At 38.3% G+C, this 26418-nt stretch overlaps 1 protein-coding gene across 1 annotated transcript in view; it reads right to left on the reverse strand.

Annotated features, from left to right (window-relative positions):
* The window catches only part of RYR3 (ryanodine receptor 3), a 506360-nt gene that overhangs the window by 331723 nt on the left and 148219 nt on the right, over positions 1-26418 (reverse strand). Inside the window, 1 exon segment of the mRNA XM_079126345.1 lies at positions 24182-24301. Coding sequence (XP_078982471.1) covers positions 24182-24301 — 120 coding nt within the window.

Genomic DNA, 26418 nt, shown 5'->3' on the forward strand with positions numbered 1-26418 from the left:
GGAGAGTTCCCATTCCTATTCCAAGTTTGCAGAATTCTAATCTTATTAGGCTGCCTCTTTCCCACCTTTTGTACTTGAATCTGAAGTTAAGGAAGGACTTCATGTTAGATTCTTGACTATCTCAGAAGACTTCTCTACATTGGAACAGCCATTGGGAATGTAAAGACCATGAAATGAAGTTTTTGGGACTTGAGGGATCAAGAGCTTTATAAGATCTAGATTCCTAGTGGGTGAGATCATTCCATTTACATACAGTTCTAAAATCAATTTTCAGACATTCTCTTCTAAAATGCAATTCAGCTCCAAGCCTAATGCGATAAGTTCCAACCATAGACATGCATTTGTAGATTTTCAAGGTGTATATCCAGATTTTAAACATTCTGAGGAAAGAAACTTTGCAAGTAGTGATAAGAGCTATTATTGTGGAATAAAATTAAAATCAATAAAACCTTACTTATTTTTTAAAAAAATATTTTGCTATGGTAAAGGATAGAAGATCTTTCTTTAAAAAACAACATAGAAACTTTACAAAATGGTTGAGCTTTAAGTTTTCTTTTGACCATCAGAAACAGTTATATGCAAACTGTAAGGTGCACAAAATTTAAATTTAAAGCTGAAAGAAATCTTTTTGGGGAGAGAAACCAGAAGATGTCAAAATGAGGTAAAGAAGACCCCTTCTGATGGCTGAGGAGTCAACCACAAAAATGCGGTGCTGTCAGCATGAAGCCATTCCAATCCAGATGCCTCATTCTAGGGCTGAGTGAGCTGCTATGGGAGAACTGGCTCCTGTGGAAAACATCACAGCAGCACCAGGTGAGTTAGGAAGCAGAAGTGCTCCCGGCCATGGGCAGAGAATTACAGCGTACAGATGCCATGCTGGCACCATGTTTATGTCAACACAAGAGGGAGTAATCAGAAGGAAACAGTTGGAATAAGTTGATCATGTGCAAGGAAAAGGGGGAAGGTTATCGAATTCCAGAAGAGTACTGATTCTTTAAAAAATAAAAAGCTGTACTAGGGAGCATTACCTAAGACAAGCACTTGCTGAAATGCTTCTTATATAAGGGAGATGCCACTGCCACCTAGAAGCAGGAAATCCAAATTACAGGGCAAATATCCTTTGACAAAAGTCTATGCTGAGAAACACAACTCCGACATGATAAAGAGGTCAAAACAAACAAAACCACCTGTGATAACTGTTTCTTTGCCATTCCTCAAATGCCCAGTTATACTGGCTGTTTAACTGACGAACCATACATTTATTCTGTCCTGGGGAAATGCTTATCAGTTCAAGTGAGAGTGATATTAGCCACATCAATTACTCTTTTGTGAATACTCTGATTTCTTACAAAAGCTAACATAAATATATGGTTGTTCTGGAAGTATTAATGCATATACATGGTGGGTCCAAGAATCTTTTGAATGAGTGTTAAAATTTCAGATTCCTGGTGCCCTTCTCCAGGCGGGGACTTTGAAAGAACAAATCAGGTGATTCTGAAGCAGGAGATATCTGATATCTGTTTGAAAGATATGACAGAATAACTGGATCAAACAAAATTGGGCCTCTCAGAGCAGTGATTCTCACTCTAGATCCTTCTTTAAATAATTCATCAAAACAAACATTCTTTGAAGTGAATAATCCAATTATTTGGTATCCATATGATTGCTGTGTTTATGATCTTACCTGATAGGGCCACGACAAAAAGTAACACTGAGGTGCCCTGGATACCTATATTCTGCCAAACAGTGGTTGTGTCTGGCACAGTCAAGAATGTTACCAAAGAACCTGGTGAAAATTAGAGCTGTAAAGCCTGTGTTCTTTGAAAAAAGGAAGAGAAGGCAGCCAAAGAATCAGAGAGAAAACACTGGGCAGCTGGCTTGCAAAATGCCTGCTGGGAGAAAGCGTAAATGACAGTTTGATGGTTGATTTGGTTCTCAGCTGAGCCAAGTTTTTCTCCCTGACTGGCAGTACATGGTCAGCATGTTAAATAACAAAGGTGCCAATAGGTGGAAACTTGGAACACTTGCACCTGGAAAAACAAGCAATGTTGATGACTAGCACTAATACCCACACTGATTTATAAGGCTCTAAAAATATAGGGCCATAAATAAAACTATAACTTAGTGAGAAGCACAGATATTAGAAGCAATTCTATGGATGCTTGACAGGGACCTGGAATCCCATACATTCTAGCTTTCAATGGGCACTATGATGAGAAACTGGGAAGACGTATTATGAGAAGCTTGCATATTAGAAAGGGAGCAGAGACCAGGAGACAGTAAAGGCAGAATGCCAGATAAAAATCATGATCAGTGTCCCATGAAAAAGTTAGAGCTCTTAGCATCCACCAAGGGAGGAAGGTGGAGTGCAGGATGATGGAATTAAAGCAAGGTGGAGTAGACACAGGGAGAGATGGAGTAAAAGCTAAGTGGAAAGGGGAAGGAGTTCAGCTCTAGGCTTCAGTCTCATGCTTCAGAGTTCTGGGTTGCTCTGCTGTGCAGGTGCTGAAGATTCCTAGGGATCAGACCTGGCTCCTGAGTACCAGGAAATGGTGAGGTACTGGAAGTCTTCAGAGACACACCAAGACTACAGGGTAGAAACTGTACTGACTCAGATCCATACTGCCAGATGGGAAGACATGCAAACAGCATGAAAAAACAAGGGAATAAAGTGCCCCAAAGAAAACAAGGTGTTCCAACAATAGAATCCATAGACAACTCAGTAGAAGAAATGTCAGAGGAGTTTAGAAGGTACATAGTTAAACTGATCTTCAAAATAAAGGATGGTATCAGAGAGAAAATACAGGAAGTGAAAGATCTCTTAAATAAAGAGGTAGAGATTATAAAAAGGAATCAAGCAGAAATCCTCAAAATGAAGGAAACAATAAACCAAATTAAAAATTTAATGGAAAGTATCACCAATAGACTAGACCACATAGAAGACAGAACCTCAGACAATGAAGACAAAATATATACTCTTGAATATAAAGTTGAGCACACAGATAAGATGGTAAGAAACCATGAGCAGAACTTATAAGAATTATGAGATAACATGAAAAGACCAAATTTAAGATTTATTGGAATAGATGAAGAACAGAGACATAAACCAAAGGACTGTACAATCTTTTCAATGATGTAATATCAGAAAAATTCCCAAATTTAAAGAACAAAATGAAAAATCAACTACAAGAGGCTTACAGGACCCCAAATGTACAAAATTACAGCAGACCCACACCAAGGCACATTGTCATGAGAATGACTAACATACAGAACAAGGGTAGAATTTGAAAGACTTGGAGAGAAAAATATGAAATTATGTATAGAGGGACACAAATTAGGATCTCAGCTAATTTTTCAACCCAGACCCTCAACACTAGGAGGTCCTGGAATAATAAATATGAAGCTCTGAAAGAAAATGGATGCCAACTGAGAATTTCATATCCAACAAAACTAAACTTCAAATTTGAAGAAGAAATAAAAACATTCCATGATAAATAAAAGTTAAAAGAATTCACAGCTAGAAAACCTGCACTATAGAATATTCTCAGCAAAATATTTCATGAGGAAGAAGTGAAAAAGAAATTAAAACCAGCAAAGGGAGAAACTAAGTCAAGATAAAAAAAGCAAAAATACACTAAAATGACCAGAAATACAAATCATATCTAAATAATAATCCTGAATGTTAATGGTCTAAACTTATCAACCAAAAGACACAGACTGGCAGATTGGATTAAAAAAAATATTCTGTCTTCAAGAGACTCACCTCCTAGGAAAAGACATCCATAGACTGAAGGTGAACCATTGGGGAAAAAAACATATCACTCACATGGACTGCATAAACAAGCAGGAGTTTCCATCCTTATATCAGATAAAGTGAACTTCAAGCCAGAGTTAGTCAGAAGGGATAAAGAAGGACATTTCATACAACTTAAGGGAATCATAAATCAACAAGACATATCATAAATATTTATGCCCCAAGCAATGGCACATCCATGTATGTCAAACAAACCCTTCTCAATTTCAAGAATCCAATAGATCATAACACAATAATACTACTTGACTTTAACACACCTCTCTCACCACTGGATAGATCTTCCAAACAAAAACTAAGCAAAGACACTATAGAACTAAATAACACAATCAATAATTTAGATTTAATGGACATATATAAAGCATTTCATCCATCAATGAGAGAATAACACTTTCTTCTCATCAGCACATGGATCCTTCTCTAAAATAAACCATATATTATGCCACAAAGCAACTCCTAGCAAATACAAAAAAATAGAAATACTACCCTGCATTCTATCAGATCATAATGGAATGAACCCAGAAATCAATGATAAAATAAAAAATAGGAGCTACCCCAACACCTGGACATGAAATAACACACTATTGAATGATGCATGTATAGCAGAAGAAATCAGGGAGGAAATAAAAAAATACTTAGAGGTAAGTAAAAAGACTGTTATATCAAAGTTTCTGGGACCCTATGAAGGCAGTGCTAAGAGAAAAGTTCATTGCATTGAGCTTATTCATTAAAATAACAGAAAATCAATGAATAAATGACCTAACATTACATCTCAAATCCCTAGAAAAAGAAAAACAGATCAACACCAAAATTTGTAGAGGACAGGAAATAATTAAAATCAGAACTGAAATCAAAACAAAAGAAACAATTCAAAAAACTGACAAAATGAAAAGTTCGTTCTTTGAAAAAGCAAATAAAATTGATAAACCATTAGCCAAGCTAACAAAGAGAAAAAACTCAAATTACTAAAATTTGTGAAAAAGGAAATATGACAATGGACATTAGACAATTAGAAACTATTTTAAAAATTCATACTCCAATAAAATAGAAAATCTTGAAGACATTGACAAATTTCTAGAGACATGTGATCTACCCAAATGGATTCAGGAAGACACAGAAAATTTAAACAGATCAATTTCAAGTAAGGAAATAGGAGATGCCATCAAAAGCCTACCAACCAAGAAAAGCCCAGGACCAGATTGATTCTCAGACAACTTCTATTAGATCTTCAAAGAAGAATTAACACCAATACTGCTCAAATTATTCCATGAAATAGGAAAGGAGGGAACCCTTCGAAATTCATTCTATGAGGCCAGTATCACCCTGAAACCAAAACCAGACAAAGACACATCAAAGAAAGAAAACTGCAGACCAACATCCCTTATGAACATAGACACAAACATTCTCAATAAAATTCTGGCAAAATGCATACAAAACATATTTAAAAGATAGTACAACATGCTCAAGTGGGGTTCATCCTAGGGATACAAGGTAGGTTCAACTTACAGAAATCAATAAACTTAATATATCACATCAAAAGACTTAAAGACAAGAATCATATGATTATCTTGTAGATGCAGAAAAAGCATTTGACAAAATACAGCACCGATTCATGATCAAAATACTAGATTAGGGATAGTAGGAACATACCTCAACATTGTAAAAACTATCTATGCTAAGCCCAAGGCACATGTAATTCTAAATAGACAAAAATTAAAGGTCTTCCCTCTAAAAACTGTAATAAGACAGGGATGCCCTCTATCCCCACTTGTATTCAACATAGTCCTGGAAACTGTAGCCAGAGCAATTAGACAGATGAACGGAATTAAAGGGATATGAATAGGAAAAGAAGAATTCAAACTATTCACTATTTGCTGACAACATGATTCTATATTTAGAGGATTCAAAAAATCCCACCAGAATACTTCTAGAATAAATAAATTCAGCAAAGTAGCAGGACATAAAATCAATACCTATAAATCAAATGCATTTCTATACATCAGTGATGAATCCACTGAAAGAGAAATTAGGAAAATTACCCCATTCACAAGACCCCCCCCCCCCCCCCACAAAAAAAATACTTGGGAATCAATCTAACAAAAGAGATAAAAGACCTCTACATTGAAAACTACAGAACTCTAAAGAAATAAATTAAAGAATACCTTAGAAGATGGAAAGATTTTCCATGTTCTTGAATGGGCAGAATTAATATTGTCAAAATGACCATACTACCAAAAGTACTATACAGATTTAATGCAATTCCTATTAAAATATCAATGATATTCTTCATAGAACTAGAAAAAGCAATCATGAAATTCATTTGGAAAAATAAGAAACCCAGAATAGCCAAAGCAATCCTTAGCAAGAAGACTAAAGCAGGAGGCATCACAATACTAGACCTCAAACTATACTACAGAGTCATAGTAACAAAAAAATCATGATATTGGCACCAAAAGCAGACATGTAGACCAATGGTACAGAATAGGGGACACAGAGACAAACCCACATAAATAGTTATCTCATGAACTAGACAAAGGAGGCAAAAACATTCACTGGAGAAAAGATAGCCTCGTCAACAAATGGTGGTGGGAAAACTGGAAATCCATATGCAGCACAATGAAATTAAACCTTTATCTCTCACCCTGCACAAAACTCAAAGTGGACCAAAGACTTAGGCACTAGAACAGACACCCTGTGCCCAATAGAAGAAAAAGTAAGCTCAAATCTTTATCATGTCAGCTTAGTGTCTGACATCCTTAACAAGATGTAAAGCAGAAGAAGTAAAATCAAGAATCAATAAATGGGATGGATTCAAACTAAAAAGCTTCTAAGCAAAGGAGACAATAAATAACATGGAGAGTGAACCTATAGAATGGGAGAAAATCTTTACCACATGTACCTCAGAGCACTATTCTCTAGAATATATAAAGAATTCAAAAAACTTAACACCAAAAACCAAATAACCCAATCAATAAATGGGCTAAAGAACTGAAAAGAGACTTCACAGAAGAAATTCCATCGATCAATGAATATATAAAAAAAAATGTTCAACATCTCTAGTATTAGAGAAAGGCAAATCAAAACTACTCTAAGATTTCATCTCACTCCACTCAGACTGGCAATTAGCAAGGATACAAGTAACAATAAATGTTGGCAAGGATGTGGGGGAAAAGGTACACTCATATGTTGCTGGTGGAACTGCAAATTGGTGCAATCACTCTGGTGCAATATGGAGATTCCTCAGAAAACTTGAAATGGAACTGCCATTTGACCCAGTTATCCCACTCCTTGGTTACCCAAGAAACTTAAAATCAGCAAATTACAGTGACAGAGTCACATCAATATTTATAGCAACTCAATTTCCAATAGCTAAACTATGCAACCAACCTAGGTATCCTTCAACAGATGAATGGATAAAGAAAATGTGGTATATATACACATGGAATATTACTCAGCCTTAAAGAAAAATGAAATGATGACATTTGCTGGTAAATGGATGGAGCTGGAGAATAAGTCAAACCCCAAAAACCAAAGGCTGAATGTTTTCTCTGATAAGCAGATGCTGATCCATAATGGAGGCTGGGTGGGTAGGGAAGAATGGAGGAACTTTGTATTAGGCAGAGGGAAGTGAAGGGAGGGGAGCGGATGTGGCGATGTGAAGAATGGTGGAATGAGACAAGCCCTATTACCTATATACATGTATGATTATACTAACGGTGTCACTCTGTACCATGTGCAGCCAGAGGAATGAGAAGTAGTGCTCCATTTGTGTACATGTATCATAATGCATCCTATTGTCATGTATAACTAATTCAAACAAATTTAAAAATAAAAAAGGAAGTCTAGTTTCAAGCTAACGTTCACAGTTTATTTTGGAACTTGGTTTACTTTAGCAGGAGGCACGCAGAACAGCATCACACCTCCCGTGTGCTCCTTAGCCTCCACAGCTCTTTCACTTAGTCTCTCTTCCCTGTTGGGTGGTGATGTGGTTGCTGTCACAGAATTGAGAAACCCCAGTGAGGCTTTTATTACCAAGGCAGTGGTATCCAGCAGCAGAGGGATGGAAGCATGTGTCTCTCTTGGCCTTTGAATTATACATATTGGAAGCAGAAGCTTCAGGAAAGAGTGATGAGGCACCCATAATGGCAGAGGAAATGCCAACGTGGGATTGAAGGCTGACAGAGAACAGAGATGGTGAATGCTAACAGGAAGAACTGTCTCCACAGAACACCGTCATCTGCATCACTTTACCTTCTTAGGACCTCTAGTATGCCAGGTCCTGGCCTTGACCACACTATTCTAGAGGCTTATGACTTGAGATTGGAGGTGGACATAAAACTCATGACAACTAATGGCAAGGACAAAGCTGAGCTTCCCAATGTTTTGAATTTTTTTTCCTATGTCTTGTCCCAGTCTGAAGCTGAATCCAAATTCCAATGTGGACATGCAGTTTTTATTTTATGTCTCCTACATAGCATTTTTCTTTGAGAAAAATTTGTCTATTGTTATAAACTAAGTTCTAGATTTTAAAAATTTGGTGGGACTACATGGGCAGATATTCATAATATTTTCAGCTGTAGAAAACCTTGGTGAAAATAAATGGTGCAAACATTTTTTTCTCCAAGATGGAGAAAGTCCTCTTATCTCTCCAAAGAGAACTAGATTCAGTCCCCCAACTGCCTCACACTATGTATGTACATCCACCAGATATTGAAATTTGCAAGGGGCCATGTGGTACTCATCACACACAGTAAAAAAAATACATTCATTAGACAGGAATTTAGCACTACTAGTCAGTGGCCACAGGAATTAAAGATGCTCACTTAGGAATAAGCACCACTTGAGTATGGTCACAGAAAGACATATCACCTCCTCAGGCTCTATCTTCTTCAACAGTGCCAACCTTATCAGGAAGGATTTTAAATATGGGAGAAGAATAAAATCAAAAGACTCACTGAACTGTGGAAGTTTATTGAATCCCCAAACCTTCTTCAGTTGAAGTCACTTAGACTTCACCCAAGGCATGAGTTAGCTCTAATAGACTCAGGGACACCTTTAGGACACCTTGGGTTCCTACTTGAACCCAATCCATCACTCAGAATATGGTGAGATTGACCGGAAAACAGGTCGAATACTGCCTCTGTTCAACCATCCAAATTCACGTCACTGAGTTTCATTTTGGGTTTCCTTCCTCTGCAGTGCTAAAGTATTCAGCCCAGACTACTGAGGTTCTTCAACCATGGGGGCAGGGAAGAGATGCTATATGATAGGCCTTTCTTTGCAATCTCTTGGAGAACCAGGGGTTCTGGCCAACATATGGTTGGGTTAATTCAGCAGCACCAGAGAGAATGAACACATTGATAGAAACTGACGGAGCTGTGCCACACCTCACAAAGGAAAGTCCTTGCTCATGGTGGCCAAGGAAAGTCTGTCCGACCCTACGAAGATAAATGTTTTGAATTAGTGAGTTGTTCTCCACTGGCACTCTTTTGTATATTCTCCCTGAGCATGATGGAGATGAAAGCCATGTTTGGCTTCTTATTAAGCTCGTACATTTTGGGAAGGAAGTGAGTTCTTTCATTACTACAGCAACTGGAAGCTTTCTATGGCAGGCCACAGGTAAGCTTGAATGTGATACTAATGAGTCAAGGTCATAACTTTCATTTTATAATGTCACCAGCACCCCTAAGATGACCGGCTACTCTGTCATAGAGGATATTAGTCAAATGAGGAAATAGGTGTTTAGAGCCAATGACAGAAATGTAGCCCTGACACAATTTCTCAAAGTATGGACCATGGACCACCAGTATACAAGTCACTCCAGAGTTTAAAAATATAAAAGCAGACATAAGGACCCAGTGGAGACACAAATGAGAACCGATGGGTATGCTGGCTCAAGTTTGAGGACCAGCAGCTTTCTGAATGGGCTGTGCCAGACCCCATGGATACTGGCCAGGCTTTTCTTCTTTAGAGATAAAGATGCTTGACATGACTTATCTGGGCAATGGAGTAGTAAGCAAAAGCACAGCATCCATTTTTCAACTTGAAAAATGATGAGAGGAGGTTGTGAAAATTTTCTCATGAACATCAAAACGTCAACTTTATTGACTTTTTTTTAATATACAAAGGAAAAATACTCTTTAACTGTTTATGAGAGGTTTTGCTTGAAGGGTAATATTAAGCCTTCTTGGGTTCACTCACTCTCATAGCTTGCATTAAATCCCCCAAACTCTCTTCATCTTTAAGAAGTGAATTTTTTTGAACCAAGAGGCCTCAGCTTATTAGGGTAATAATTCAAATTTCAAGTCAGAAGTGACTGCTCTTTCAATGGAGGAGGTGGGGGGAGCAATTATTCCACCCCCTGAGCTCTTAGGCAGCAGCACAGCTGCACCACCCCCAAAGCAATGAGATTCCCTTCTATGTTGAAGTAGAAATATCTTAGGATGTGTAGCGAAGTGCAAAAGTAGACCTTGAGGCAAAAATCTCTGACGAAAGTGCTCCAATAAGAAATGGATCATTAGGTCAAGGATTTCTTAATTTTGCCAACCACTCTTGAGGTGAAAAGCAGCTATTCCACAGAGGCTGACAACAACTTCCCGTACCAACTGTTCTCACCTGCTAAAGGCTTTGGACAAAGCTTAGTTGAGGTCAAGAGAAATGGAAGAAAAAAATGATGTGATATATCTTCACAGAGAAAGCAGCAACAGACCCTGGAATGACAGTCAGGAATCCTCTGAAATTATTCCTTGAAATGATTCAGATGAAGAAAAGCTAATGAATTCAGTGTTCCAAATTATTTAAAATTGGCTATTTTCTGTACTTTAGAAAACTGAGAAAAGATAGTATTTTCAAATGATTAAAAGACATATTAGTTCATATAGTTTGTTCAGGTCATTATTTAAAAAGATGAGGACTTTCTTTTTCTTTTTTTTTAATGTCCATGAAACATTAAATAAAGGACAGGTACACCATTGAAAGGAGAAATAAAGTTGTCAACTTTCATGTCTAAAAATCTGAACTTTTGAAACCATTTTAAACATTTCCTTTGCAAAAGGCTCTTTAGATGACAGATGGCCTCTCAGGCCTCTGAGAGACTATTTTGCATAACATTTTAAGAAAGGAGGAGAGAAAAGAAAGCAAAGCCAGAACTCTTGAATCACTATCCAGTGTTCTTTGTAAACAGAAGTGTGATTTGTGAATTATGAATACACACCTAACTTAAAAAGATCACACTCTATTACTTAGGTTTGATTCCCCAGGTTTTGAAATACCCAGGAAGAATAAAGACGATAGATACAATGTGGATTGGTTTCTTAGGAATTAAATTCTAACTCATCCGCAACACATTGTTTTTCTATGTAAAAGCAACAATTTGAGATTTTCTTCTAATCACATTTTTAAAAAGACAAGCCTCTGTGATCTCATTAGTAAGTTTAGAAATTGGTGGAGGAAAAAAATACTGCTAATCGAGACGAAAATAGTAGCTATTAGGTCTGAAGAGCTGGGTATGAATAATACCTGCTCATAATTCACCTGGGGCCATTTGCCTGCTGTGAACAAGTAAATGACAAATGAACAGCAGAGCTCTGGTGCTACTTCACACACTGAATAAATTCTTTGTGAAGATTCCCACCACTGAGGTACAGATTGCCTTTAAATAAAAGGAGGGGGCAGGTGTTGCCTCCAGCAGATAAGTTATCATGACAGTGTTCATAACTCAGGTAGGAAGGAGGGCAAGATAAATGAGGAGAGATCTCAGAGTTAAGAGGTTGGACTTTTATTTTTTCCCTTTTTAAACTATGGATCCAGCAAATGACAAATGCATTAATAAACTTGACATGTGTTGTGAGTGGCTTCCAAGCTATTTCGTGGATATCTGTTTACCTCTCCATTTCATCACTGTTAGAAATAGCAGAGTGTGAGACTCAGCATGGATGTAGAAATGGGAGGAAAACTGCTGAAAGAAGACAGGTTGGCTGCCAGTTGGGGAGAACCAGAATGTGGAGCTCTGTTTCCAGAATGTGAGCAAAGTTAGGATTGTATCCCAATCCTTTGGCGAATTCATATGTGGAGCAATATGAAATAAGCCACTTTGTCCTGCCTACACATGACAATAATTGTTCCTGGTCCAGATGAATAGTAACCCAATGTAGAGTAACTAACTGTTCAATGCAAAGCCCTACCCTGGACCCCAAGATTCCTGTGATAGGGCTAGCCCACTTATTTTAGTCAGCTTTTTCGCTGCTGTAACTCAATGATCTAGAGCAGGAAAGGTTTATTTGAGGGCTCACAGTTTTGGAGGTCTTAGTCCACAGAAGGCTGGTTCCTTTCCTCAGGGCTCAAGGTGAGGCAGAACATCATGGCAGAAGAGTGTAGCAGAGGAAAGCAGTTCATATCACCAGGAAGCAGAGAGAGAGTCTCCACTCTCCAGATACAAAATATATACCCCATAACTTTGCCCCAATTCCCACCTCCTCCAGTCACACTCTACTAAAGTGTGGTGGCTAAAAGAAAAGAATGTGGGGATCTGATGGAACAACCATAGCACGCCTACGATCCTGAAGACTGCAGAACCGAACCCACAGAGGTTTGGACCTTTGTATTCCTTGGGCAACTGCCATTCTCTTAATCCTCTGTTGTATCGCTTTTCCTCTTCTATATTCTCATTTCCTTAAGGTTTCCACCCTTCAATCCTGACCCAGTTTTTTGTTCCTTCTAAACCTGCAAAGAGACTTATTCCATTATCCACTCCATCTTCTCCCTGAGCACCCCATGCTCTTAGCTCTTAGCCTGAACAAAACCTGGCTCCTGTCATAGTCTTGGAAAGTCAAGGGTTGTATTTTTTCTTTTATATGTGAAGTCTACAGAGGAAAAAGTGGAAAACAGTGATCTCAAAAATGGAAGGGAGACCAGAAGAGGAAGGCAATAAGGGGGAGGGAGGAGGGTAATAAGTAGAGAGTGAGGGGGATGGGGGAGGTACTGGGAAATGAAATTTACCAAACGCTATATGTTGGTACACATGAATCCCACTGTATGTATAATTATAATGTACCAAAATTTTTTTAAAAGTTAAATATGTTTAATGAATCAACTGGACCTCTCCTATACCACTGAGGGAGGAAAAGACTCAGCAATAACACCCCTTGGTATACACCCAAGAGATTAGCATATTTGTCCACCAAAAGATACACACAAGAATATTTATAGTGGTTCTATTCTGAATACCAAATATTGGAAATACCTGAATATTCATCAACAGTAGAATGGATAAACTATGGTATATTCATGAAATAGAATACCATAAAAATGTGAACTCCTGCTACATTCAATCAGAAGGATGAATCTCACAGACATTATATCGAGAGAAGATATCTAAATCCCAAAGAGAAGACTTGCAATTTCATATATATGAAATTCAGGATTAGAAAGAAAAAATCCAGAACCTACAGTTATTGAATGAGATCAGTGGTTACTTGAGCTGGGTAGAAGGAAGGGACCTGGTAGCTGTGAACTTATAGGTTCATCAGAGAGCTTCTGATATGATGGAAATGCCCTCTGTCTGTACTGTTCAAAGTGGTAACCACCTCCTCATTATGTAAGTGCCTCAGCTCACCAGTCACATTTTGTTCTCCATAACCACAGGGGTTTGTCATTGCTGAAACGGATGGCACAGGAATGGAACATTTTCACCCATGGAAAGCTTGAGTGGGGTGATGGTTACCTGGGCATATACGCATATAAAAAATCAGCAAGCTGCATGCTCAAAATTTGTACTTTGCTGTACATATGCTCCAAGAATTATATACACTTCAAAACTTAAAAAAAAAAAAAAATTCTGGTTCCTCCCAAGGGACCACTGGGTTGCAGGATGCTCATTCTCTCATACCTTCCATAATGCAGGCTTATGAGGAAGGCCTGTGCCTTCTCCCTCCCAGTGATATCTCCAGAACATTTACTTCCCATGACCTGTCCACTTCTCCTTTAAGCTTCACACACCTGGCAATCATCCCCTCCTCTTGCTAGTGGTGAACTTCCTTGACCTTTTCTTCCTTCACTGAAATCTCTGGCCTCTCTTCATTCCTGTTCCTGATAATTTGAGTATTCACATTGCTATGGATTTAATTATAGCCCCTAAACAGATATGTTGGAGTCCTAACACCCACCCACTCATGATATGACCTTATTTGGAAATAGTGTCTTTGTAGATATAACCATCTCTGCAGTATTTCTCTTCCTCTGTCATTTTTTAAATATCATTTTCTGGGCCATTGTCTCTTTTTACTCCATTTTTTTCTACTCTGACCTTGATTTACTATCTGTAAACCAATAACTTTTAAATATTACCTCTATCAGGACACTTTTGAACTCCTGATCTGTGTATCCAGATGCCTATCAAAACTTCCTCTTGGATGTCTTATAGGCCTTCTGAATGTAACATGTCTAAAATTCAGTTCATAAGCTCCATCACCACCCTCTGTCCTACTTTATTACTTTTTCAGTATTTTACCACACAGTAAGTCATCTAGAGGCAGCTGCAGCCTGTAACTCTAATGTCACACTGGACTTTTCCCTGCTTGGTTCCTTTGCCACCTGTAAATTCCAGAAACCATACCTGAATGTAATCTAATGCCATTCTGTTCATCTCAATTTCAAATGGGATTTCTCTTGCCCTCCAATGAAAAGTCCCTGTTGACATTCAGCTTCCATTCCTGTTACTTTGGAGTCTGTGCCCTTACCTCCTCTTTCTTATGCATGCCAAGAAAGCTGCACTCGATTTAATCCCCTCACTAACAGTTCAACTGTCAGTTCTCTTGAAATCTCTCTTCTTTTCTAGAGCTCTTTCCTCACTGCCTAGAAACATCCTTCTCATCATGGAAATTCCTTCTCAATAACCTAGACTTTGCTTCAGCAACCATTTTCTTCCTTTTAACACTCAATTTCTTCAAAGACCTGTGCGTATTCATTGATGAGGACTGTGTTTCAAGTCAGGGAAGAGGCACAGAAGAATAATTCTGCTGCCAATAACAATGACACATTCTGGATGAGTATTAAAAATTAAACTGTTTGAAGGTTCTGGGAGTAACCTAAAACTGGGGGAAATAGGACTCTTAAAAGCTGGAAATTCAGCAAGTGATATCCATATTTAATTAAGTTTTCCCCTGAGGGTGCAGCCCTTCATAGGATCCATGGTGAGTAGACATTAAAAAAAGGCTGCTATGGAGTCAGAGGCCTGAGTCTGGTGCTGGTGGACTGTCCGGAAATGGAAGAGGCTAAAGTTAGAAAGGAGGGAGCCACCACAGATTATGAAAACCCACGACTGATATACAAACTACTCTCACGAGCTCATGAGCTGTTGGGGGGCAACATCCCAGTACCCAGAGAAAAGCAATATCTGAATGCTTAAAAAAAATCATAAAAAGCTTTATCAGTTACCAAGATCTGGAGTTCTAAAATTGGGTGTTCAATTCTTGCTCTATCAGATGGATTTAAGAAACACTGTAGGCTTTTTGTTAAAACCCAAAAGGTTCACATCCCTAGACCAAGCACTAGGCCCTAAAACCAAGGGCAAAACTAAAATAGACCAAGCCACACAAGATCAAGGTGGTGCACCAGCAATTTAACTGCCTACTAAAGCAAGATACAACACTCTTCAGGGGGAGATGACAGATGTGGGAATAACTATAAATGCCATCTGCAAGGCTCAATTTACAATAAAAAATTCGACAAAAGAAAGAAAAATGTGACAAAATTGAGAGCAAAATCAATCATTAGAGTAAGACCTACAAACAGACCTGATGTTGGAATTGTAGTTAGGGATTTAAATGAATTATTATTAATGTGATCTTTTTTTTTTTTTTTCATACTGAGGGTTGAACACAGAGTCACTTAACTACTGAGCCACATTCAGCCCATTTTTATATTTTATTTAGAGACAGGGTCTCACTAAGTTGCTTAAGGCCTCACTAAGTTGCTGAGGACTGGCTTTGAACCCACAATCCTCCTGCCTCAGCCACCAGAGCCACTGGGATTATAGGCATGCACCACCACACACAAATGTAAATTTTACACGAGTGGATTTTAAGGAAAAAATGGGAATAATAGGAGAAGAGATAATTTCAAGAGAATATTAAATACCTTAAAAATAAATTTTTGAATTTAAAAATAAAATATCTGAAATAAAATATTTGCTAGAAGTGGTTAATAACACATTTATATTCCAGAACAGAAGCAGTAATAAAAATAAGTCAATAGAACATATGCAGATTAAAGTATAAATAAAAAATTAGCTGAAGAAAAAGAGAAGAACAGTCATAGTGGTCTGTGGAACAATATAAAACAATATAACATAAGCAACTGAGTTCCAGGAGAGCACAAAGGTAGCAGATAAAGTATTTTAGGAGATCATGGTCCCTAATTCCAAACTTGATGAAATTAAACTAAGAAATCTATGAAGCTCAGCAAAACCCAGGCAGGGTAAATTAAAACAAAAGTACCCTCAAACACATCATTCAAACTGCTAAAAATCGAAGATAAAGGAAAATATTAAAACCTTCCCAAGAAAAAAGACTTATAACTTACAGAGGAATGGTGATAAAAATGAGAGCTAACTTTCCATTAGAAACAAGGACTCCAAAGGACAATTAGCCATCATCTTTAAAGTGATGAAAGAAAGAAGAAAAAAGAAAGGCCAGGCAGGATTTTATATCCTGAGAAAACATCCCTCAAAAATAGGGACAAAAGAGACATTTCCAGTAGAACAAGCAAAAGCTGGAGGGGTTGTCTCTAGCAAACCTGCTCCCAAGAACCACTAACGCACAATTCTTCCAACTGAAGGAAAATTCTGCCAAGTGGAAAGCTGGATCTGACGGAAAGAGTGGAAAGTACTTAAAATGATAAATACGTCGATATTATGAAAGACTCTTTTCCTCTCTTACAAGTTTCTTTAAGACAATTGACTCTCTCTCTCTCGCTCTTTTTTTTTTTTTTTGTACCAGGGGTACTTACTCACTGAGCCACATTCACAGCCATTTTTATTTTTTTTTATTTGAGACGGGGGTCTCCCTAAGTTGCTTAGAGCCTCACTAAGATGTTGAGGCTGGCTTTGAATTTTTGATCTTCCTGCCCCTGCCTCTCAAGCTACCAAGATTACAGGCATGTACCACTGAGTTCTGTGACAATTGACTTTTTAAAATAAAGACAAGAATGTATTGCACAATTTACAACATGCAGAAATAAAATACATAACAATAATAGCACAAAAATGCTTTAGAAAGTGGTATAATATTTATTCAAGGTAGGTTGTGATGAATTAAGAATTTATGCTATAAATTCTAAAGGAACTACTCAAAAATTATACAAAGAGATAGGGCTAAAAAGCCAACTCAGGAGATAAAAGGGAATACTAAAAAACAAAACAAACCAACCAGACAAAAAAACCTCTTGATTTCTCCTAAAGAAAGCAGAAAAGGAACAAAGTCCAGAAGGAACAAAAGCAAGATGCAAGACTAAAACTCGACAGTATAGATTGTTAATTGCAATAAAAGCAAATGGACTGAACATTTCAATTAAACAACAGGGACTATAAAATGGGGTGGCGGATAGAACCTAACTCCATGCTGTTTAAAAGTGGCACATTTTAGACAGAATGATATAAGTAGATAAACATGGTGAAAACAAAACCATACAAGCAGTAAACCTTTATTAATATCAAAGTATTCTATAAGACCAAAGATGAGCAAATCATTTAATAAGAATCAATTCATCAAGGAAAAAAAAAAAGGCAAAATACACATGTACCTAACAAGAGAGCTTTAAGATACATGACACAAAATGGATAGAACTAAAAGGAGACAGACAAACCTCCATAGTTCTAACACCTTCCTCTCAGTAATTGATAGAACAAGTAGATACAATTCAATCATGGTACAGAATGTTTGAACACTACCATGAATATTCTTAGCATTCATAAAATAATACATCCAATGACTGCAGAATATACAATTTTTTCAAGTACACATGGGACATTCACCACATGGACCATATGCTGGGCCATAAAATAAGTACCAGCAAATTGCTAAAGACTGAAATCATACAGTTTGTTCCCTGAGCACAACAGAATTAAATGGGAAATCAGGAATAATTAAAACCTATGTCCCACTCATTCATTTTACTTTTTAAAACTATCCACTCATTGCTTAATACTTTTCACCTAATTTTCTGATTCCTTACTGTTTTACAAGTTATAAAATGTTCTCCAGATCCTCTAATCCATGCCTGCAAAATATTTAATTAGTTTCATTTAAAGAAAAAAACAGGCAATATAACTGAGCCAATGAACATTTCATGAGAACTTGGTATGTATCTGACTCTATGATAGGAATCATAAGTAGCGATTGTGATGTGTCAATGTCGTAAAGCACTTCATAAAGCATGTCACTGAATCCTCATAATAATCCTGTGAGATGGATACGGTTTTAAAGAAGAAACTGAGGCAAAGAGAAACAGTCATTTTCCCAGGGTCACACAGCTATTAAGGGGATCAGAAACACCAGCCCCGGCCATCTGACTCCAAGGTCATATTTACTGACTACACTACAGCACCCACAGATGGGCACACTAGCATAACTCAGTGCAGTAGAAGTCTGCTCCCCACTCCCTGAATTTCTCCATATCTTTCTGTGCCTTGTATCTCAGATACAGAGACACTTGGTCATCTGCCTTATTCCCTTTATAAACTTACTTTGAAGAAAATACACAATAATCTCATTTGTGCTGTAAAAAAATCAGTTATAAAAAATTAAGGCTGTTTCATGTGCTTGCTCACAACATTTGCAATTTCATAGTTCCTCTATGATCTAAGCTAAATGCATAGTTCTAACTTTGGAATATTAGGAATTCGTGGACCAATGTAGAAAAGTTGTAGAGGGGCATGGAGATGCACCCAGGTATTCTTGAAGCCTAACTGCAAAGAAAATATGGCTTCTTCACCCTTAAATATAATGCCTTTTATTTCTGAGCACTATAGAAATTAGTGATTTAAGTTTAGAGAGAAGGATCTTCAGGAAGTCACTCAACTATTACAACTTGTATGTTTCTTCTCTGTGAAAACAGTGTTTGCTTCATGGGGATGTAAATGTTGAACAGGAGGCACCGTTACAGTATCTGGAATATAGCACAGGATGCCTGATTAAATGTAAAAACTAGACAACCACAATCTCAACTTATTCACCATTTCATATTACATGAAAGTTTGGTAGGGGTGTTTTTCTGTTTGTTTTTTAGATATCAAGGACTGAACCTAGGGTTGCTCTATCACTGAGCCACATTCCCAGCCCTTTTTATTTTGAGACAGAGTCTAAGTTGCTTAAGGCCTTGCTAAGTTGTGGAGGTTGGCCTCAAATTTGCCATCCTTCTACCTCAGCCTCCGGAGTTGCTGGGATTACAGATATGTGCCACCATGCCCAGGTATGTGAGTTTTTTAAAATAAGTTTTATAGAAGTTTACTCTTTCATATCTCAGGTCCATGGAGAATACAATTTACTAAAATATAAATCAAAAAAGTTCAAAGAAGAGTATACAACCTCAGGCCTAGCCTCTGTCTCTGAAAACTTGCAGACTATTTTTCAGGAGTAAACATCAAATTTTTTCTAATCTCAAGATTACAAAAATAATGGAAAGGTATTTTTAGCTGAAAACTGTATGTGATTTATGTCATCTATATAATCATGTTTGTACAACAGCTAATGTGTAATCCTGGATCTTGAGAACCTGTACAGCTTTCAGAAATGATGAGACCATTCTTCGTTTTAAAAACAGGAAGTGAAAACAACAGGAAAATTTCAGTTTGAAAACTGGATTTTAAATCACATTTTCCAGTTTCAGTTGGCCATTATCAGTAAGACAAAGTGTTTTCTCAAAAGGGAGGTAACTTGGAAGGCTGAAGCAGGAGGATTCTAGTTCAAAGTCAGCCTTAGCAATTTAGGGAGGCCCTAAGAAACTTAGCAAGACCGTGTCTCAAAATTTAAAAAAAATATAAAAAGGGCTGGGGAAGTGACTCTGTGGTTAAGTACCCCTGGGTTCAACCCCCGCTACCCAAAACAAAACAGAACAGAACAAAACAAAACAAGAAAACAAAAGGAGGTAGAACTTGGTGCTGACACCCAGGGCCCAATGACTTGAGAAGACTTGCTCCGGATTTTTAGAGGAACTAGGCTACATTGTTTCACTCCACCTATTTCAGTTTCCTCATCTTTAAAAATAAATGAAACAAAACACTCCCACATGCTTTTCACTTTTTGATGATGATCTATTAATTAAGGAGAGCAAATGCTGGAATTTGAAAGGTATGGTGATCCTACACACCTCTGACAAGACCACAGAAGTTGAAAAATTGTCATTAATGAAGATTACTGTAGGATAAGGGTTGTGAAACTGTTTTCTCCTTCTACATGAGAATTTTATCCCTCTAATGAACTTTCCAGTTGTGTTCCTGGGGCAATCAGATAAAACTGGTATATTGATTGTTACCAGGGAACATTGCTGGTGATGCACCTGATCCCTGATTGACAGCCTGCATCTAGCCTGGGCACACCATTCATACCTTATGGGAAGCCGTATCTTTGGGATTACTTGAGTGTGGTGACTCTTGTAGCTAGGGATATCCTTTGCAGGGTCTCCAAATGCCATGCCTGTGAAGTTGGTGTAAGATATATTGGCTCCTGTGGTGCCTGAAGCATTAAGCCATGGTGACTCTCATGCCAGCCTGCAATGACCTGAGCAGGCATCTGGGGGTGGGAAAGGCAGAGTCAGTCCCTGAACAGCTGCAAGGATTACTGCACAAGAGCACTGCTAGACACTTCCAGCTAGCAAGCCAGTGTACCTATCTTTTGAGAAGACAAATACCAACACTTTTTCTATTTAAAAAACAATTGTAAATGACATTTATTGCTATTAAGAAAAGAAAGAACCATTTCCTCTTTATGTGTCCTGGTCTGTTGTTATAACTGAGTCTTTCCTACAAAGCAAGGTCCCTTTTAATTCCTTGACCTGTGCTTACTTGATAGGGAAGCTGAAGAGTTGTGCTTCCATCATATAATACCAGCAGATTTAGAGGACCTTCAAGGAAGAATGGGTCACATCAAACAGGGTCCAAGTCACAAGAGCTCTCCCCAGTGCTAGACAGTCATGATGATTTTATACCTTTGCTATTTCCTACCATCTCACTCTTTGGTGCCATAAGACCTTCTTTTTTTCAGACCTATACGTGAAGAATATCTTTTGACCACTTTATCTCAACTCTTCTTTCTCAAAGGCTTTCCTTCCCCCTAGAGTTCATCTCAATTTAACTAGCTTGAAATGTCCTTGGCTGGGAATGTCCAAGGTCATTAGTTGCTTCCATAAGTAGCTGGTAAGAATGGTGTTTGATGTCTGTGCCTGGTGCTCAGCACCAAGTTCAGGAATAAACCTTTTCACCTCACTACATGATCCATCTTAGGTTCCAAGAACTTAAGAGTGGCACTGCTGGTTGTGAAATTTGATGGAAGAGAATTAGAACGACTATTTAATGAAAAGGGAGGGGAAAGGCAGCCAGAGAGAGGCATGCATAGTTGTAGCTGATCTCAGGAGAGAATGAAACTCCCAGAAAGTGGGTTCATTCAAGCAAGGCTGTTCCAGGGATGATGATAGGAAGTCTGAATACCTACTTTATCCTTTCCATGATCTTGCCCTTATTTCTCTGTGACAACCCTCATGGTACAGTTGCTTAAAGACACATACTCACCCAATGATTGTGGGAATGTTAACTGTAACAATGGATATATTCTCTTGGGAAAGCATGCTCCTGACCCTATGGATTCTATTCCTGGGTATTTGTTCCAGGAAGCTAAAATAAACCAACAAAACCACAAGCACATTTTTTTTTAAACATCCATGAAGATTACATAGCAATGAGGAACTGGCTGAAACTCTGAAGACAGCATAATGTCCAAATAGCCACTGTGAGTTCAACTTGGACCATATACACATGCACAAGGACAAAGGAGAATGAAAACAGCTGTGACCAGGTGGTTAGATTAGGTATAATTTACTATATCTCTTTTAAAGATGCTTCAGTCTGTTATCTTATTTAAATATAGAATGAAAAAAATAATATTAGAATCATGTAGTCAAGTGGGATTTAGGATATTTTCTTATCCCTAAGGCACATATAAGTGATATGGACTGTCATTTTTATATCTGGTAGATACACGCATTGTTAGGTCACGATATATAGTTTTATTTTCTAACCTGGTTTAAGTCGGACCACTTTAAATAGAGTCATGCTTATAGAATTATGCAACTTTACAACTAAATGAATCTTTAATCCAAGACTTTAATTTTAAAGCTTGAAATTTTATAAGTTAGAAGTTGATCCACAAATTTTCTGCCTTTCACATAAAATAAGGTTTTGTGAGTCAAAAAGGATAACAATATTATACTTAGTATTGTCATCAACTCTAGCTATTATTGAATGTGTTGTTAGGTTCAGTGCCACAACCTTCATATATATCATTTCTCTTTATTTTCACAGTCACCTGAAACCAGTTCAGTTTAAGTGTCTTGCCCAATATTAAATCACACTAAACAATTATTATGTAGAGTTTATCATGTGCTAGGCAATTTACATTTACTAACGAATTCACCCCTTTAATCCTGAGAACAAGTTTGTCAGGTAGATAAAAATTTAATTCCCACTAATCAGATGAGGAAATTAAACTCAGGTGAGATACTCTGCCCAAGGTTTGGGCTTACCTATTGAGTGGTGGAGACAGGATTCCAATCCTGCCAATATGACTTTAAAACTTGTTCCTTAAATCATTGCCTCATGCCCTACAAAATAGTTTCTAATTCAGGTCAGTACTCCTTCAACTGCACTGTGTTATGTCCAATTTGGCAGATGAGAAAACAGTTGAGTGCATTGTCTGTGGTCATATGACTAGTTAATGGTTGAGGATCAACTTCTGGACTTTGAATCCAATGCTCTTCCTATTATCTCAGACTGCTGGGAATGAAAAAGAAAAATACCTAGCTCAGAACAAAAGCAAATGAGAAAAGGGTTCAGGAAAATCAAGTCTAAGACCTCTAAAAAGACAAAAATCTTCCTTGCCTCACCACCATTCATTTTAAGGGGACTCAGTCCTATAGGTACAAGTCAATGCCTGTTCTCAGGAATTCATGTCCTACGTAGGATAGGGAAGCAGTCATGTGAAGGAAGGGTCTTCTGGGAGATATGCCCATCACCCTTGACCAGATTTCATGTGTCTGTGTTGTACATGTTTATGTGGGAAGTGACATCCCAGTGGGTGTGCAAATCATTCTCTGATTTTAAAAATGTGCTCTGTAAGAAAAACTGCTTAGAGGATATGATGGTTGGTTGTATGTTACTGTGACTAGTTCATACTGTAGTTGTTTAATCAAGGTTTTGACGTGACAGTATTGTGTAGATTGTAGAATTAACATCTACAATAAGTTGACTTTCAATAAAGGCAGTTATCTTTGATAGCTTGGCTGTGCCTCATCCAATCAATTGAAGGCCTTAAGAATAACTACTCAGGTTTCCTGGAGAAGAAATTCTGCCTCTAACCTGCAGAATTAACTCTGGCCTGAGTTTCCAGCTGATCTGAGCTTTAGATTTCAAACTCACCAGGCACCACAATTACATGAACTAATTTTTTATAATAAATCTTTCTCTACCCACCCACCCACCCACCCACATAGTTCTATTTCTTTAGAGAATCCTAAGTGATACACAGGTCTTGTCAGGACTGCAATATGCTCCAAAACTGCTGAGCACACAGATCCACTTGACACATAGATCATGAAAAAGCAGACACTGGCTGAAAATGGAGGAAGAAAAGTTTGGCCACAAGGCAGGCAGGGACCAGAGCAAATGGTCCTCTGTGTTTTCAGGTCACAGCGGGCAAACTGTTAGAACAATCTCCATCCACACAGTCAGAACTCAAGAGGGGTGTGCTTGTTACAAAAGCAATGGAGAATCCCCGTAGCCACAAAATGACTGCTGGGAGGCAAGAACATGCACTCAGATTTCTAGGAATTAACAACAAAGGCTGCATCCTGGGAGCATCAAGGGAGCTCCCTCAGGGCAAGCTCAGGGAATCCTGGCATCCTGAAGAAGGCTCACAAAGAGCGCCTCTACTCCTTCGCTATTTTGGGATCCTATTTCACCCAATTTCCTGGGCTGAGAGAATTTGATTTGCTTCCCATTTAACAAATAAATCTGTTCTTTCTTCTAGTTTTCTTCTTCCTCGCCTTCTCCTGAATGACTAGAGAGAGGCCAACGGGGGAAGGTACAGGGCAGGCAATCCATCTCACCTTGGCTTCTGAGGTGGGTTCCAGGAAGCACAGGCGATTTCCCAGTCCCTCAGCGGCCAGGCAGAACTTCCTTTGCTCCTTGTGAACGTTGGCGATGCACTGGAGTACCACTTCATCTTCCTGCCAGGAAAAGAGACACGTGGTGAGTGGAAAGAGGCTGCCCCCCTCTGCTGGACCAGACCCTGCGTCAGGACACCCTATCACATCTAATCAGGAAGGTTGCCCATCCCCAATGACAGGCATGTCCTTTTTTTGTTTTTCCCAAAGGAGAGTTTTTATCCACATGCATGTTTTTATTCGCATCGCATTACTGAGCATCTACTGTGAATCAGAATGCTACTCAATTCTGGAGTGAGGTCAGTCAAAGCAAATACAGGTTCAGTATCTTTCATCTAAAAATCCTAAATTCAAAATGATCCAAAATCAAAAACTCTCGAGTTCTGAATGAGGCTTCAAGTGGCAAATTCCACAGCTCATGTCCTATAATGGGCCATTGTCAAAAACGCAGGTATGCTAAAAGTACCTATGTAGATAACATGTATACGAAATAATTTCAGTGTTTAGATTTGATTCTCAGCCTGAAGAGACATCATTATGTACATGTACATATTCCAAGAGCTGAAAAAAGTCTGAAATTCAAAATAGTTCTGGTCGTGAGCATTTTGGTCAGATGAGGAATACTCAACCAGACTGGGGAAAGAATGGACTACATATGGCCTGGGCCTTGCTTCTGAGATGTACAAAAAGGCATACAGCCTATATTGCGGAGCAAAACACTTCAGCACTTAGATGAATATGAAAGTAATCTAAGCACTCTTTCCAAATATGGAATAAAGCAATAAAATTGGGATTGAGGGGAACAGACACAGAAGAGATTGGAGTGAGGTGACATTGATGGAGGGAAAGTTTACTTCAGGTTGTGGGAGAAGAGTTTTGCTGGGGAGAGGGAGCCCAGGCAGTAGGCAGTACCTGTGCTGGGGATGATGGATTAAAGTTCTGGAGTGTCATAGAAGGAGAGTGGCAAAAGAAGCCTTGAAGATCCAGATTGCAAGGAAGAATTAAAGGTCAAGCAGAAGAGCCACTCTGAATTCTCAAGGAAGAGACCTCCTTCCCATAAAGGATTCGCAAAAGCAAACCTAAAATATCAGAAAGTTTGCTTTAATAAGCAAACTTGCTGACAGTCCTGGAAAGGAGTATGGACTCCATTTTCACTAATGTGTGTACTTCTTGCCTGAGGTGGAAAGGAAAACATTTTTCTTGCCAGTGCTTTCATCCCTGCTCCTGTCAGTCCAAGCTATCTGTCACATTAAACATCAGAAAGACTTACAGTGTGGTGAAATTTAAAAAGTGACCAAAGAGGAGAGTCAGTTGGAGCTTCCTCTCTAGCATAATTTCATCCATTGCTTTGTCTTGTCCTCATGTCCCCCAAGTATTAGGGTTTGTTCTTGAGTGTCTGTTATGGTTTGAATGTGAGGTGTCCCTCAAAAGCTCACTTGTGAGGTAATGCAAGAAGGTTTAGAGGAGAAATGATCGGGTTATGACAGCCTTAATCCAATCAGTAAATTAATCCTTAATGGGGATTAACTGAGTGGGAACTGAAGGCAGGTAGGGTGTGACTGGAGGAGGTGGGCATTGGGGGTATGTCTTTAGGGTATACATTTTTTTTTAATCTGGCAAGGGAGACTCTCTGCTTCCTGATCATCATGCAAGCTGCTTCCCTCTACCATACCCTTCCACCATGAGGAATGGAGCCAGTTATCAATGGACTGAGACCTCTGAAACCATAAGCCCTAAATAATCTCTTCCTCCTCTAAAATTGTTCTTGTCAGACCTTTTAGTCACAGCGGTAAAAAAGGTGACTAAAATAGTGTAGGAAAGGTACACTAAGTCAAAATGGTTTCTTAAAGTTTTGTGATGTGTCTTTCAAATCACTTAATAAAATGATTCCACCAGGTGGAAGTGTGAACATGTTCACTAGTAACAGTGTCCACAAAGATGTCTGCTGGCGCCCAAAATAAGTGAGGGGTATGGTGAAATTTGGGAAGCCGTGAATTGCAGATATATGAAAAGTTTCGAGGAAAAAAGAGTGCCAAACTTTTACTATAGCACCGAAATGTCATTGCCCACTATCAAATTGAGTCCGTAATAAATTCGAGAGCCTCTGCTTATGTGAAGTCAGAATTCAAGGTCTTCATTTTAATTGAGACAGAAGGAAACTCCAGAATATCACTGTTCCT

This window comes from Sciurus vulgaris (assembly GCF_902686455.1).
Source record: "Sciurus vulgaris genome assembly, chromosome: 2".
NCBI lineage: Eukaryota > Metazoa > Chordata > Mammalia > Rodentia > Sciuridae > Sciurus > Sciurus vulgaris.